Source organism: Mirounga leonina, unplaced genomic scaffold (genome assembly GCF_011800145.1).
Source record: "Mirounga leonina isolate KUSES-001 unplaced genomic scaffold, KU_Mleo_1.0 Mir_94, whole genome shotgun sequence".
NCBI classification, from domain to species: domain Eukaryota; kingdom Metazoa; phylum Chordata; class Mammalia; order Carnivora; family Phocidae; genus Mirounga; species Mirounga leonina.
Window position 1 is genome coordinate 43,215,271 of NW_023270855.1, and position 16,125 is coordinate 43,231,395.

The following is a 16,125-nucleotide window of genomic DNA, read 5'->3' on the forward strand; positions in this document are numbered from 1 at the left end:
CTCAAGCCCTCAGCCCCCACAACCACCACCTCCCTCCGCTCTGGATCAAGGTGTGCACCCAGCTGGGGCAGTCACCACGCAGGGACAGTGGCTTACTCTGGAGTGAGTGTCACAGACTGTTGCCGCAGAAACTGGGCCACTAGCCCTCGTTCTTCAGGATGAGAAACCAGTTCTCCAACTCCGTGTGGAGAGAGGTCCCACCCCAGCTGAGGCCCTGCCCAGGCCTTGCCCGGTGCCCAAACCCCGGAGGTTGGCAAATGATAGGCCTTCTCTCATCTTCGAGTTGGGTCCCCGGGACGGTGTCTGTGTCCGGCGTGTGCTTGCACATCCATGACGTCAGCTTGATCCCACTGTTGTGATGACCACAGGGCAGCTCTCACCCGCTCCTCCTGAGTCACCTCACTGCGCTCTGGGCCCGGGGCTCTCCCCTCCGTGGCAGTGGGATGGACTGTGGCTCCATGGCTCGTGCTGAGACGGCCTGCGGTCGCCCTGTTTCTCCTGACCCCGCTGCTCAGGAGTAGGCCCTGGATCGCGTGAGAATGAATCAGGAGAGGATGAGAGGACTGGTTTAAGAAGGCAGCGTTCACCATGCAAGCAGGCCAGGCATTTCTCTTCTGGGCAGGGGAAAGCGGGGAGGATGGCTGGGTCCTCTCTGCCCAGAAGGAAGTCCTGATCTTGTAGGTCATGATCGTCAGTGCTTCCAAAACCCTTCTCATGAAATCCCCTTCCCTGTTCTGGGAGTAGGTGTGATCCGACCGCGAGGTGAAGAAACCGCACTTCATGCAGGTGAAGCAACTTGTCCACGATCTCCCAACTGAGAGGAAGGGGACCAGCCTTGGGAGTCCTCCCCAATCCCTCTGCCTGCAGGCTGCCAAGGCAGGCCCCGCTTGGTTCTCTTCTGCCACCTTCACCCTTAGTGCCGCTCCCAAATGTGGAGGCGCCGGGGCCTTTGGCTGTGTGCCCTCTTGGCTGGGGCCGGTGGGGTGGGCATCAGGGAGGCCGGGCAGCTGTGTGGTGAAAAGAGGTTTCTCTGGCAGCCTGCAGCGGGGGCTAGCGGTTTACAGCCCAGGGCAGCCCCATGGGGTTGAGCACCATCCACCTCCCCAGCGTGGCCTGTGTGACGGGTGGGGCCCAGGAGGATGGGGGGCAGTGGGCTGTGCAGGCTCCTGTCTCTGTACCCCGATCTGGCCCTAGACAGCCAGTGGGGCGAGTTCAGGTCTCATCTTGTGTGCCCTTTGGGATTCAGCTCAGCTGTCCAAACTTTTGCCCCCCTCCTCTTTTAAAACTTGAATTGATAGTTAAAGTACTTAAAGTATAGATTTTTTTCAGTTGTGGAAAGTTTAGAAAATACAGCCTAACACATGTCTGAGCATATTCTGCTGTTCATGACCTTTTTCACACACTGTGTCCTGATCATCTTTTGATAAATAACACTTCTACAAAATTCTCAATGGTTGCTTAATATTTCTTTGGGAATACTATCTGTCGTTTCTTTTTCAGTCCTTGATTTTTGGTACATCAGCTGTTTCTAGTACTTCAAGTGCCTGTCAGCTGTGCATTTCCAGGTAGGATGGGTGCAGAGCCTAGGGAACCCTAGGAAGTCTAGGGAACGTGGGCTGGGCCCTTCAGAGTCTAGGGTGGCAGTGGGTACAGACCACATGAGCCAGATGTGAGGGCAGCTAGGGCTGGGCAGGGGCCTGACTTAACTCACGCTTGGCCCTGGGCATGGCCTTGACCAGCTGCTGGCTGTTCTGAACCATCAGGGGCTGGGCACCTGGTGATCTTGACGGGCCTTGGAGCTGACGCAGTTGGGTGAACTTGGGTGGGCCTTCCATGTGGGTCTCACCCCCGGCCAGCTCTGGCGCTTCTGGCCTCCCTGTTTTTAAGGCAAGGCCTGACTGCCTCTCTATTCCAGATTTCTAAAGCCCCTTCTTCATCTAACGCCTGTGACCCACTGCGATATCAGGGGCTGAGGGAGGGTCCTGGAGGCTGGGGAGCTAGCTGGGAGGATGGGATCTGAGGAGGGAGGAGGAGTTTCAAGAATGGTGCTTTCAGCCAGACTCCTAGAGTGGGAGGATGAGGGAATGCCCAGCATGATTTTTTCCCTCAAGGCACACCAAGGGCCCAGAGCACGGCTGACCCACCTGTAGCCCTGGGCAGGACTCCTGGGCGTGCTGTCAGATAGCCTTTACTCTTCCACATGACTGCAGGTCCCTAAGGAGCTTGGTGACGGGGACTGGGGTCCGCCTCAAGGCCAGAGACCTGGGTTGGGATTCAGGCTTTGGCTTTTCCCTAACTCTGAGGCTCTTGGGCACATCCATGAGTCTCTCTGTGACTATTTTCCTCATCTGGAAGATGTCAGTAGCCACCTTACATTGAAGGGCAGTCCTGAGAGGCAGCATATGGAGCGTGTTCCTATTGAGAAGGAAGCATTATCCCATTCATCTCGGCCTGCGCTTTGGGGTGGGGACAGGACATCAAGGTCCAGAGGATGCGGGAGTTCCCACCCCTTTTCCTGAAGCCCTTGGAGGAGGCGTTGGCCAGGGGTCGCTTGGGAGGCTATGTCCATGGGATGTGGCCCTGTCCAGCGCGTGGTCTGTTCTTGTGCCGCATTTTCTCTGTCTGTAGGACAGGAGACCTGGGGTGGGTAGGAGGGGAGGGAGCTTTGATTGCCCTATATCTGTACCCGTCCCCATAGTGTGGCCAGCGTGGCCCTCTGGGAGGACAGCTGGAGTACAGTACCTTCTGCCCATGAGTGGGGAAGCCGCTGGGCTCTTCCAAAGTTCCATTTGCTATTAAGCCAACCATCAAGTATCCCGAATTAAACTGTTGAGCAACCACCAAACAAAAACATCGCCATAGCCCATCTGTTTCCGGTGTCCGTGTTCCATACCAACCTTGTACTCGACTTCTAGTGGAGTTTCCAGGTGTTCTGATGGCACTGTCCTGAGCTGGACCATCCCTCACTCCCATCGTGGTCATTTTCTGGACAGGTGCTCATCCTCTGCAGGGGTGCTCGCAGCCTCCCCTGGGGGATTCCGCCAGAAGAGAGCCCAGAAGTGTCTGCTGGGGGCTGTTAGAGGTGATGCTGCCAGAAGCATTTCTGTGTGCAACATTTGGTTCTGTTTGACCCTGTTTTGGTACTATTTCTATGGTGTAACTTCCCCAGATCAGGCTTATCAGGTCATGGGTTTGAGTGCTCTAATCTGTCTTAAAGGAAGTGACCACCAGCCTCTGGAGCACTTGTGAGCACCATTTGGGACAGTTGCCTATCCCCTTGTTTTCACGGGCCTGTCTGGCCTCTGGCAGCCACAAACGAGGCCTTGTCTACATTGGAGACACGGGGGTGAGTGTGCATGTGCAGAGCCCAAAGCATACAGAAGGTTGTTGGGGGTGTGTGCCTGTCCCTGGAGGAGCCCTGTTACTCTCTACCCCAGATGTGCAAGCTGAAAGCCGTCTGGGTCAGAGCTGCTGTCTTCAGCCAGGACTTCCCAGGCCTATCCTGGGCTTGGCCTGTCCTGTGCTCAGTTACTGGGAGGAGAGCTTCAAGACTCCCCCCTTTCTCTGGTTCCGGAGAAGCCTGTGTTGGCAGGGGGGACTGAGGTAGCCGGGTGGGGTGGGCCGTGTTCTTAGGGCACAGGCCAGGTGGGACTGCCTCATGTTGGCCTCTCTCCAGGGGCCCAGGGCAGGGGCTGAATGCGAAGGGGTGAGATGAGGGGTTCATGTCCCCGAGGGTAAGGCTGGGAGCACGGATGAGGGTGAAGTAAGCCAGGGCTGGGAGCCCTCCATGAGCATCAGGCTTTCTCAGAGGCCTGTTTGCCAGCGAAGGGGTTGGACCAGATCATCTGGAAACTTCCTTTCACTTGGACATTCTAGAACTCTACTCCTGGGTAGAGTTTCATATTTTACAGAGAATACCAACTTTCTCCTCCCCCTTCCCCTGAGGGGCACATGTGGAAGGTGATTTCCCGGGATCTCCCTGGCCAGCCCACACCCGGGGTCCCCGCGGCTGGCCTTGAGGGAGACCTCACAGTGGTCACCAAACCTGCTCAGGCACTTGCTTGGTCTCCTCAGATACCCGGGGAGGGAGTGGAGGAGAGGAGATGGAAAAACACATTTCCCCAGTTTAAGGAGACTCAATAGGATGTAAACGTGGACATCACTCTGCTGCTTTGCTTCAGAGATAATAAAGGCCCTTAGGAGCTGGCTGCCCTGGCCCGGCCACATTCCTGCCCTTTGTGAATCTCCTGGGCACAAATTCTTTGCTTGTCTTCCTAAGCATTGAAAGGCCCAGAGAGCCCCAGGTCGCCACCACGCGCCCTCCCTGAATTCCTCTGTGGAGTGGGGACAAGTGTGAGTTGGCAGCGGAGTGCTGGGACTGGCTCTCTAGGAGCTTGTGGGGCAGGGTCTGTGGGGCAGCCACGAAGGGACCACGTACGTGGGGTGTGAGGGCTGCTGCGGAGAGGGCAGAGGGCCATGTAGGGCCAAGAGGAGGCCCAGGAGAGGAGCCGTCAGCTGTGTCTTGGGGTGGGTGGCAACCTTTGGGCTGCCCACAGTGCCGTCTTGTTAAGCTAGCTCTTGAAGGCCAAGGGGCAGGAAAGTGTAGCAGACTGGACTGGCAATGACCCAGGGGACATTTGATTGGAAAGCAGGCTGTGGGGACCAATGAGGAATGAGGTCAGGACTGTGTGAAGAGGCTGAGTCTTGTTTAGGGGACAGTGGATCAGAGAGGGTGAAAGTGGGGGTACCAGGTAGCCTTTGTGGCTGCCCACGTGGAGGGGACTGGGGGTGGCCCAGGGCATTTGCGCCTGGCTGGCTCAGTTGGTAGAGCATCCGACTCTCGATCTCAGGGTCATGAGTTCAAGCCCCACGTAGGACATGGAGCCTACTTAAAAAAAAAGGGACTACCATATCATTACTCGTGCAGCCAGGTGCCCCTGATGCTGCATTTTAAATCCCAGAAAAAGTATGAGTATTTTGTACAGTCAGTATTCTTTTAGATTTCCCTGCATATTTACTCTGATGCATTTCATTCCTTCTACAATTCAGTGCTCCCATCTGAGATCATTTTCCTTCAGTCAGAAGCACTCCCCTTAGTATTTCTTGACAGATTCCCGGATGACCAGTTTCGCCAATTTTTCTTTTTCTGGCCAAGGTTTTCTTTGAAGGCTGTTTTTTTTAAAAAAGATTTATTTTTTATTTGAGAGACAGAGAGCACGAGTGCCGGGGATGGGAAGTTGGCAGAGGGAGAGGGAGAGAGAGAATCCCAAGCAGACTTCCCACTGAGCATAGAGCCTGATGTGGGGCTCGATCTCACAACCCTGAGATCATGATCTGAACCGAAATCAAGAGTCAGACGCTTATCTGACTGAGCCACCCATGCAGCCCTCTTTGACGGCTATTTTATCTAGATTTATCATTCTGGTGTGGCATTCTAATTACTTTTGGCATTGCCCATGTATCACCCCATTGTCTTATGGTTTCTATTGTTTCTGTCGAGAAGTCAGCTGTCTGTTTTAGGTTTTCCTTTGAAGGCCAGGTGTCTATCTAATTTAAGAATTTCTCTTTGTGTTTGGTGTTGAGTAGTTTGATAATGATTTGCCTAAGTGTGCTCTTCTTTGGAGCTCCTAGTATTTCTTTAATCTGTGTGTGGCTTGGCTTGATGTTTTCCACTTATTTTGTGAAATTTTCAGTTATTATCTCTTTAAATATTGCTCCTGGGGCTCTCATTACATGTTATGTTAGCTCTTTCCACCATGTCCCATGGGTCTTTCATGTTCTTTTTCGTATTTCCCAACTTTTTTCCCTCTGTGCCTTGGTCTGGATATTTTCTGACTTAAGTTGCGGTTCGCTAACCCCCCCTTTTAGTTGTTCTAAACTGCTGTTGAACCCATTTATTGAGGTCTTGACTTTGGTTATATTTTCAGTTGTAGAATTCCCATTTAATTAATTTGTAGTTTCACATTCTCTGCTGCAGTTCTCCGTCGTGTGATACACTTTCCTGAACTTTCATTAATTTCAGTTGTTTTATATTTCATTTCTAATCATTGTACTATTTGGATCTCCTTTAAGTGTATTTCTGTTATTTATTTATTTTTTTTCTCATGGCTTTGGTAGAATCCTGGATATTGTGTATGAAAAGTCCTAGGGATAATTTGGGTTCCGAATCATTTATTTTCTTCCGGAGAAAATGTATTGCAGCTTCTGGCAAGCAGTTAGCCTGCAGGTGCCCTCACCCACCCTCTCAGGACTGAGGAAGGGGCTTCCTTCCTCGAACTGATGCAAACTTCTGTCTCTTCAGCCCCATGGGTTGGCAGGAAGCTCTGCTTGGGGTCTCCGCTTTTCAGCCTCTGCGTGTAAGTAGATGCTTTAAGGGAGAAGAGGCGCCCAAGGTCAGACTCTGCCCCTCCCTCCGTGATCGCAGCCCCTCTGACCCTGCTTGCCTTGGTACTTCTCCAAGGCTAACAGTTAGATTTTTAAAAAATACATCTGTTGTCAGGTTTTTAAGCTGTTTGCAGAAGCAGGGGGTTAAACCTTGGTCCCGTGTTGAAAAGACCAGGCCCCCGAGCAGAACCCAGTGCCCCCGTGACCTGCCCTTAGAGACTCTTGCCTTTTGGCGGTGATCGGCGTGGGGGAGGGCCAGTTAATTAGGCATTAGTGAGAGGCAGTTTCTTCATTAGGTCTCACCGAGTGAAGCAGGGAGGGCTTGGACCTAGCTTGACACAGTTGGCAGACCCTCCTTGTTTACAGATGTGGAAACTGAGGCCCAGGATGGGCCAGTCCCACAGTGACCGGGACCCAGGTGTTCACGACTGCTGGGCCCGTGCTCAGCTCCAGGGGGAGCAGGGGACAGTGGGCAGCAGGGCTGCTGTGGGCACTGGGGGTGCTGGGGCCATCCCCCCCGGCTAGTGCTGCTGTTGCGCTGGCCTCTCCCTGGCCCCCTGCCATGGCCTCCCCATTCCAGCGTCTTCTGAGGCCTGGGCAGCAAGGGGCCCATGTTGCCGCGAGACCTGGGTACAGTTCCCGGCAGCCTCCCCTCTCTCCTGCCCATTGCTCAGAAAACCTTGGAGCTGGTTTCTGAGAGTGATAGGGTTTTTTTTCCCTCACTAATCCCCACAGTTTTTCTGTCCACACCCAGTTTCTCTTCCGCTTTTTTCCCCACCCTGTTGTGAACGAAAGTCAGTGCACCAAATCATGGTCTGCTTTCCCTCCCGGTGCCTCAGTGGCGTTTAGCAGCAGGCCCGAGGGAGGCATTAGCGGGTAGAGGACAGGGTGGGTGTCCCTGCTCCTTGGAGGAAGCCTGTGGGAGTGGGCAGCCGGCTTCCCACACGTAGGCCTTGCCCACACTGCCCCTCGGGGCTCTGGCAGAGAAGGGGCTGGTGGAGCTGGTGAATTCAGGGACGATTGGCCTCAGAGAGCTCCCAAACTCAGACCACTGCCACTTGCTAGGTGTGTGGCCACAGACACCTGCTGCCTCAGCCCTGGAAAAGCTGGCCGCCCAGGGGCTGGGGACTTCGGCAGCGTTTTTGCCCGGCAGAGACAGGATTCTGTAGGTGACGGACTGTGGGAGCCCTCCTGCTGGGAAAATGTGCCCTATCCTGGAGGCCCAGGATTTCTCAGGGGCCAGCAGTCCTTGAGGGGCTCCGAAGAGGGAGTGAAGAAGGAGGACCCACATCCAGGCTCCCCTGGCTGGCGGGTCAGGGACCACTTCTCCCCCAAGGATGAAACGGTCTGTCCACGGTCTCTGGCCTTTAGTAAGCAACACCCCCCGGAACTGTCATTCTGCCACCCTGTGGGGTTAGCCAGGGCCCCTCCTCCTGCGGGCAGGCTTTTGGGTGTGGGGGTCGGGGTTGGTGAGCTGCTGAGCCCGGGAGGCCCCAGCAAATGCTTGGTATGCCCAGCCCTGCCCGAGGAGACTGGCCAGGCCCAGTGTGTGATCCTGGTCGCCCGTGGCTCCTTCTCAGAGCTCTTGGGGTCCACCTGGTAGCATTTTAAAGAGCTCTTGCGGCCATGGGACTGGACTGTTCCCCTGGCTGTCCCGAGGGTCCGGCTTGTCCAGCGTGGCGCGCTGTCGTGCCCGTCCTTCACCCTTGCTGGCTGCTCCTAGCACACGCACAGCCTTGCCACCGAGAGTTGAGGTCTGCCCCGGCGGCGCCGGGCTGCAAAGGCTCTGAGGAGGAGGCCGCGCTTGGAGAACCAGTGGGTGACCACCAGTTTTCTCCTTTAGGAGAAACTCAGCCCAGGAGCGCTGGCCCTGACTCCAGGTCGGACGCTGTGGCCACTGCTGTGGGGCCTAGGACAGTGGTGCAGTCCCTCCGACCCTCAGGTCCCCTGACTGTCAGATGGAGCTCCTCCGGGAGACACGGCCAGGGAATGTTCCAGGGGCCTCCCTGGCCCCAGCTCTGGGTGAGAACCGACGGCGCAGCCGGGGCTGTGGCAGAGCCGCCTGCCCAGCTGCCACCTGGCAGGTGACGGGGTTCTGCGACGGGGGCCTGTCCCAGTGATTCTTCTGTTCCTGCACTTGCCCTTTCACCAGGATGTCTCCAGAGAGACCGGAGGGAAGTAGAGAAGCCACAGCCCAGCTCGCGCGGCTTCCTCATGGGCTGACCTGCCAGTGTGTGAGGTGAACGAGGCCCTCCGCTCCATCTCTGTTCTCTGCTCTCGTAGGGAACTCAGGCTGCGAAACTATGTCCCCGAGGATGAGGACCTGAAGAGGAGGAGGGTGCCCCAGGCCAAGCCAGTTGCGGGTAGGTGGACCGCCTCACTCCACCTCTGCTCGGAGGCACGGACGCCTCCACCTCGGCAGGTGTCGCGCTCTCTTGGAGAGTAATCAGCCGCGCCAGGGCTGGAAGGTGGGCTTCTAGGACCCTCGGGCACCATCTCACAGCCATGCAGCAGTAACCCACGTTGAGTGACAGCAGAGGCGGTCCCGGCACCCGAGGGCCTTCCAGGGGCCTGCGAGGGAAGAGGCCGCATCCCCCTGGAGGACCTCCCTGGGCTGAGGAGTGGAAGTGGCCCTGGGGCCCTGGGACAGCAAGGGCAGGGGGAAGGGGGGAGGAGCGTCCTGGGGGTCCGAATGAGTCCCTGAAGAGGAGCTGAGTGTTCAGGCACTCAGCGAGCTGTGGGCGGGCCGACGCCCGCCGGGCACAGAGGATGGGAGAGGCGTTCCTGTCGGGGCGAGCAGCTGGGAGCTCCTGGAGATGCTCCACACTGGGGACGCAGAGCACTTCTTACCCTGGAGACCCCTGGCCCTGTTTTTAGCCTTCATTTTTGTGATCATTTCTGAATTCTACAAATTCTAAATGAATAATCATTTATCTTGAAAATAGTAAAGTGTTACCCCTTCAGCCACACCCCAGTCTGCTTCCCTACGTTCTTCGCCCCAAGATTCACATGCTTTCCAGGTGGTTTGCTTCATGGTGTGGGCCACACTGTGGTGGGGACAGTGAGGCAGGCCAGGGGAGAGGGGTGGGGAGTGGTTCCGGGCCATGAGGCAGCACATGGCAACAGTGACGGGGTCACAGGAAGCACCTGGAGCCCCGAGTTGTTGTTAGTGCTCCTGGTCTCTGTGCCCACAGGGGCGAGGCCCTCCTGGTCTCACCACCCCGAGGCCCAGTGTCCAGTCAGGCACGGGCCGTAGCGCCTCCCCAAAGTGACTGTCCCCCTGCTCTTGGGAGCATGTATCTGAGTGGGATGGGAAGAAGAGCCACCTATGTCCCGGCCGGTCCATGGCCCAGAGGACATCCTCAGAGCCCAGGAGCCCCTGTAGAGTATGGGAAAGCCGGTCCTCGTGGTTCTTCACAAAACCATACCGTGGCAATACCCAGGTGGTGCTCCCATTTCCCAGGGGAGTGTAGCAGCCATGCGTCTGGCGGGAGGTCTGGGCTCCATCTGTTCTGGCTGTCTGCCTCCTGTAGGCTCTCCTTCGCCCCAGGATTGTTTCATCCCGGGAAACCCAAGCCCTTCCTCCTGGGCAGCCTTTGCAGAGTCTTCACCTCTGGAAGTTGGGAGCCTGGGAGAGGGGCCAAGAAAGCCCAGGGTCTCCGCGGGGACCCGCCCGCACCCTCTCCCCCTCCCCCAGGCACCCCAGGGAGAGCAGGGCTCCTTTCCGACAGGCCTGTGTTGTTGTCTTGCACCCTCTAGTGGAAGAGAAGGTGAAGGAGCAGCTGGAGGCCGCCAAGCCTGAGCCCATCATCGAGGAAGTGGTGAGCACCCTGAGTGCCCCGGGGGCCCACTGGGGGCCCTTCTCTCCTCCCCCACACTCCCTCCTCCCTCCCTCCCTTTCTCCTGCTTTCTACCTCTGTGCCCTGGACCTGGGCCCCTCCAGCCCTGACATGCATCTCCTCCCTTCCCAGGACCTGGCCAACCTCGCGCCCCGGAAGCCTGACTGGTGAGCGCTGCCACGTAGGACTAGCGTGGACTGAGTGACCACTCGTGGTGCCGGGCACGGCCCTCAGGCTGAGCCTCTCCCGCCCTCACATCAGGGAGACGGACGGTGTGGACGCGCAGCTACACGAGATAATTACTGTCCACAGTACCTCCTGACAGGACATAGAAGGACAGCGAGAGGGAAGCCTGTGGGGGGGTGACGCCTGGAGGGTGAGGAGGGGCTCAGGGAGAGCGAGGAGCAGCCATCCCCTCCAGAAGGCCCTTCTACAAGGGCGAGGCTCTGGCCCACCTCAGTTGCATTTGAGCAAGGCCAGCCTTGGCCCTCAGGGAACCACAGGATGGAAGCGAGGTGATGGGAACGGCAGACGTTGATTCCTGTCCCGGTTCTGCCACCAACTGGCCTGTTCCGCTTTGGCCTCAGTTTCCTCTTCTGTGAAGTGGGGCTAATCGTCCTTCCCCGGTGCCCCTATGACCAGGCTGATACTGAGAGTGAGAGAGGGCCGTGTGGCCTGGGGCTGGTGTTGTACTTGACCTCGGGCCAGAGGCATGGGCCCCATCCCTCTCACCTGCCATCCTGTGGTAGGCACGGCACCACTGAAGGTGTTATTTGTTGAAACAAAAGCATGGGGCATACATTCTAGGAGTCCCTGAGTAGGGGGAGTAGGCTGTGTGTGCACTTCTGGAAGTGCCTGGTGGCGAGGGGGAGCAGGACCCACAGTGGGACCAGACCAAGAGGGCGACTCTGAGAAGCCATCCACCCTTGCACACCTTGACTCAGTCCCACATTTGGTGGGTCTGCAGCACCAGTCGCTGCCTCAGCGGGATGGGGCGGGGTGGCTGATGCTGGGTTTGGGAGGGTACAGAGAGGAACGTCCTGGCCTCCTCCCCGGGGTGGTCTCCTCAGGCAGCTGAGTGTGATTTTACCTAATGCCAGAGGGGCTTTGGGAGGGGAGGGTCCCAAGGCCACACCAAGCCAGGCTTTAGCTTTTGGCCTCCTCATACTTGCCTGCTATAGGGACCTCAAGAGAGACGTAGCCAAGAAGCTGGAGAAGCTAGAAAAGCGGACCCAGAGGGCCATCGCCGAGTTGATCCGTAAGTACAGGGCCTAGGAAGGTGGGGTCCCTGCCCTCCGGGTGGTGGCCCAAGCACGGGGCCCCTCCCCACTCCTTCTGTCTGCCATCCATCCAGGTGAGAGGCTGAAAGGCCAGGAGGACAGCTTGGCCTCTGCAGTGGACGCTACCACCGAGCAAGAGGCCTGCGACTCCGACTGAGGCACGCCGTATCCCAGGCCTGGCCTGTGGGTGGGTAGCCTTGGGTAGGGGCGGGGGCTGGGCTTGCTGTTACTGCCAGTTTGGCTCCAGAGCCACATTGCCTCATCAGTCCGAAACCCTTGCCATGGGGTGAGGTCAGCTCCTTGTTTCCTAAGTGGTCCCCAGCAGACTGAGACGGGCAGAGCCAGTAGCAACCGTGTGGGCTTGCTGTTTGTACATATGTATGTATTTGGAACTTTCTTTTATCTCTAGAAATAGAAGCAAGCAGACCCACGTGCGTGGCAGAAACCTATTAAATATTTTCTCGGTCCTTGGGGCGCTGTGGGTTTGGGCCCCAAGGAGTAAGCCCTGTGTGGGGCCAGGCATGTCGAGGCTGGAGGGGTGCAGAAGGCCCAGGCCCGACCTTTTGAGGCCAGGTCCTGGTCCAGTCAGGCGGTCATGTCAAAACCTGTGGGTGACAGAGTCTGAGAGGCTTTTCTAAGCCCTCCCGTGGGCCCGGACCTTGCAGGAGTGTCTGGTCAGCCTGGAGAGGCTCCCAGCCTGGTCCTCTGTAGATCCCCTCACAGTGTGAGAGAGAGAAGGGAGAGGCTGGGCGTGAGGAGCGGGTGAGCTGTGCCCTGACAAGCCTCCATTCCGGGCCACTCCAGATCCAAGGCTCCTGGCGCTGTTGTGCCTCATTCTCACAACCCCCAGTGGCCCCCCGTCCCTACGTCCAAGTCGGAGCTAGACCGTGGCTTCCCTGGGACAGGGCCCCTGCATTGGGGAGGGTGGCTCCTTAGGATATTATAGCCTGGGTTTGGGGTGTGGTCTTGGGCCCTGGCTCCCCAAGGTCCTGGCATTAGGACCATGAGCCTCCTCTGTGGGGCTGACTCTCCAGAGTGACTGACTGGCCACAGTTCTGACTCCAGGTCCCTGTGGCCAACTAGAATTTCATCTCCAAAGTGATAACACGCTTGAGTTGCCTTCAGGGTCTCCCCTTGAGTCTCCCACCTCCACCCTGTGTCATCCCAGTGCGCCCTTCCCTCTGTGCTGAGTTGGAGGAACACATTGGCCTGACTCTGGCGGACGGTGCCGAGGACCCGGGCCGGAGGGCTGGAGCGGCTGTGTGCGACAGCAAATGCTTTCAGCTGGAAGTACGCGGCTACCCTGAGAAGGTGACTGGTGCAGGAAGGGAGCAGGCATGACTGAGGGCCAAAGCGGTAGGTGGCTGGCTGAGCAGCGGTCAGGCCCAGGACTCTGGTTCCCACGCGAGCAGGGGTCACACATGCCCACGGGCGGCAAGGCCGGAGCCAGACTCCCTCTGCATCGTAGCGTCTGGGACTGGCCTTCCCTTCCTGGGAATAAAGGACGAGAAGGTGCCCCCTGCCCTGGGACTGCCGTAGGAAGCAGGGTGCTCGTCCGTGGCAGTGCAGGCCTCAGACACCCGGCAAGGTTCCCACTCCGCACCGGCGCTGGGGCTAGCTTGCGGCCGGCCCCACAGAACGGGAGCCCCGAGAGCTGAGGAAAGGTTTGCTTCCTGCGTTGACAGCTCCGTGTGCCAACAGAAAACCGCCGTGCGGGGAGAGAGCAAAACCAACAGCATCACTCACAATGGGCACACGAACAAAAGTTACAAAATATATGAGGAGATCCGTGCCTTGAAGAAGGGCTCCCACCCCACCAGGTGGAAGAATTGATACCCAAGGAAACTGAAACTGTGACATCCTACCAGGCTTTAAAATGAGCCTTTGTTTTCTCACCAGAGAAGTAAAAGAGGCATTGAGCCCCATAACTCAGGAACGGGGATTAGGTATGAGGAAGACCTGGTTAGTAATCTCGGAAACAAAGAATGTTTATTAAAATAAGAACACGCACACACAGAACATAAGCAGCTCCCTTGAGGAGCTAAATACTAACAGTCAAAGAAGGGATTGATCAATTGGAAGTTAAAGCTGACGCCCCAAAAGACGGCAGAGAGAGAAGGTAGGTCGCAAAGCTGACAGACTGCCAGGTGTCCTTGAGCAGATGGGAGATCAGGAAAAGAAAACTGGAGAAAGAAGGAATGGCTGACCACTTCTGTCTCTGGTATCATGGGGCCACAGCAGCTTGAACTGATCCTCCCTTGGCAAATAGCTAAAAATACTAACAACAAATACTCACTGCCCAGGCAAGAAAGTAAGGAACACTTAAGCAGAAGGTAGGAGAAGCAGCAGAATGCTGAAGCCTGACCTTTGACTTGAAGGTATTTGACAAACGAGGTGAAACTGAGCATTGGTTTTTGGGGTCCTCAGTGCCTGGGACTAAGATAACCCAGTACCCGTGCATGATGAGGGGCCTGGTACGAGAGCCCTCCAGAAGGCTGGGGCTGCAAAGGTCAGGGCCCTCTGTGAACTAATAATAGATCTGCTCCCTTGGCATCACAGAGAAAAACTGAACCTTGCCATTGACTGGAGTGAAGGAAGGTCTTGCACATGAGAAACCTCAAGCCAGGAGTATATGTGGTCATCATCACCAGAAAGGGGTGGTCTCAGATGCTTGATAGAAATGCAGATCCTAGGGGTGCCTGGGTGGCTCAGTTGGTTAAGTGACTGCCTTCGGCTCAGGTCATGATCTTAGGGTCCTGGGATTGAGCCCTGTATCGGACTCTGTGCTCAGCGGGGAGCCTGCTTCTTCCTCTGCCTCTGCCCCTCCCCCTGGGTGTGCTCTCCTGCTCTCTCTGTCAAATAAAGAAAATCTTAAAAAAAAAAATGCAGATCCTACCTGAATGAACCTCGATTCATCACAGTCCTCGATGAAGCCCCATTGATAAAGTTCCAAGAAAAGTGAGCAGCTTCTGGGAAAGGTTACCAGATCTACGAGGCAGCAAGGCACCAAGAGCAAAGGACATTGGCAGGGACACGGTAGACTTACAAAGGATTCATACATTAGGATTGATTACCAGGCACATGATTTAAATGTTGAAAAATGATGTAAGAACTAAAAGGCTTGAAAACAGGAATCGACTTGCCAAAAAAACCCAAAGTGATGTTCTGGAAATAACTATCATAGTAGTTAGAAGCCCTGGATCTGTGAATTAGAGCTAAAGAAACAGTTCATGAATGTGAAGCTAGGCCCGAAGAGGTTCTCCAGAATGCAGCCCAGCAAGATAAACAGACCGATAACCTAAAACAAGAAGCTTTAGAGATACAGAGGATAGTGAGAAGAGCCAACATAACGTGATTGGAGTTCCAGGAAGGAAAAAAGGCAAAAATGAAGCGGACCTAATACATTTTTTTTTAATGGTTGGGAGCAGCTCTTCAGAATCACCAATCCACAGATTCAAGGAGGTCAGCAAATCTCAAGCAAGGCAACAAAAAGAAATCAACCTCAGATGTTCTATCTCTTGGTATGGATGGTGATTAGTTAGGTATATGCAGTTTTTGACTGTTCATTGACCCCCATACATCTGACGTGTACACTTTTTGTATGTTTATTACACCTCAATAAGCAAGTTCACTTTAAACTTTTTTATATCTTGCCTTAATCGTCAATTACTGTATTCACATTTCATACAACACTCAGTGGCTTGAAACAGACCTTTAATATCAGACCGTTTCTGTGGGTCAGGGATGCAGGCGTGGCTTACCTGGGCAGTTCTAGTTTGGGGTCTCTGAGATTGCAGATGTCCCCTAGGGCTGCAGTCATCTGAAGGCTTGGCCGGGGCTGGAAGATGTGCTTCTGGGATGCCTTACGCCCCCGGGAAGACTCATGGAAGCACGGCGTGCGCACAGTCCTTGCCACGTGACTCTCTCCATAAGGCTTGCGTGAGAGTGTGTGTGTGTGTGTGCGCGCGTGCACGTGGGCGCATGCTGTGGCAGCTGGCTTTCCCCAGAATGAGCGATCCAAGACAGAAGGCAGGGGGAAGCTTTAGAGCCTTTTATGACCTGGGCTTGGAAGTGATATTCTGCCACGTTATATTGTTAGAAGCAAGTCACAACGTCCAGGCTACGTTCAAGGGAGAATTAGGTTCTACCTCTGGAAGGGAGGTCTAAGAATTTGTCGGTGTTATTTTAAAACCACCGCATACCTAGACAATTAAGTGCAATAAGTTGGCAGAAAAAGAGCAAGAAAAGATGTTAAAATTAGAAAAGATACATTACTTTTTAAGGAGCAAGACAGCAGATGTCTCAGCCATAGCGAGTGTTAACTGGAACAATCCCTTCTGGTACCAGTGTTAACTAGACGAGAGGAAATTGTCAACTTAAAATTCTATACCCAGAGAAAATATCTTACAAGATATTTTTAGACAAGCAAACTCAGAGATTTTGTCACCAGCAGACTCACATGAAAAGAAAGTCTATTTTGGGGTAATGAAAATATTCTACAGTGGATGGTGGTGGTGGTTGCACAAATCTATGAATATGCTAAAAGCCGTTGAATTGTACACTTGCAAAGTGTATGAGATGTAGGTTATATCTCAATAAAGCTGTTTTTAAAAAAAATGAAA

General features: G+C 55.2%; 1 protein-coding gene across 4 annotated transcripts in view; it reads left to right on the forward strand.

Moving 5' to 3' along the window:
- The window catches only part of CCDC12 (coiled-coil domain containing 12), a 58,855-nt gene extending 42,730 nt beyond the window's left edge, over positions 1 to 16,125 (forward strand). For 2 of the 4 annotated variants that reach the window (XM_034997284.1, XM_034997285.1), the window contains exons 4-8: positions 8,668 to 8,747; positions 10,144 to 10,205; positions 10,356 to 10,390; positions 11,405 to 11,481; positions 11,578 to 16,125. In XM_034997284.1, coding sequence (XP_034853175.1) covers positions 8,668 to 8,747; positions 10,144 to 10,205; positions 10,356 to 10,390; positions 11,405 to 11,481; positions 11,578 to 11,660 — 337 coding nt within the window. In that variant the 3' untranslated portion in view covers positions 11,661 to 16,125. The remainder of the gene's footprint in view (positions 1 to 8,667; positions 8,748 to 10,143; positions 10,206 to 10,355; positions 10,391 to 11,404; positions 11,482 to 11,577) is intronic. The other 2 variants (XM_034997287.1, XM_034997288.1) reach the window with 2 other exon arrangements.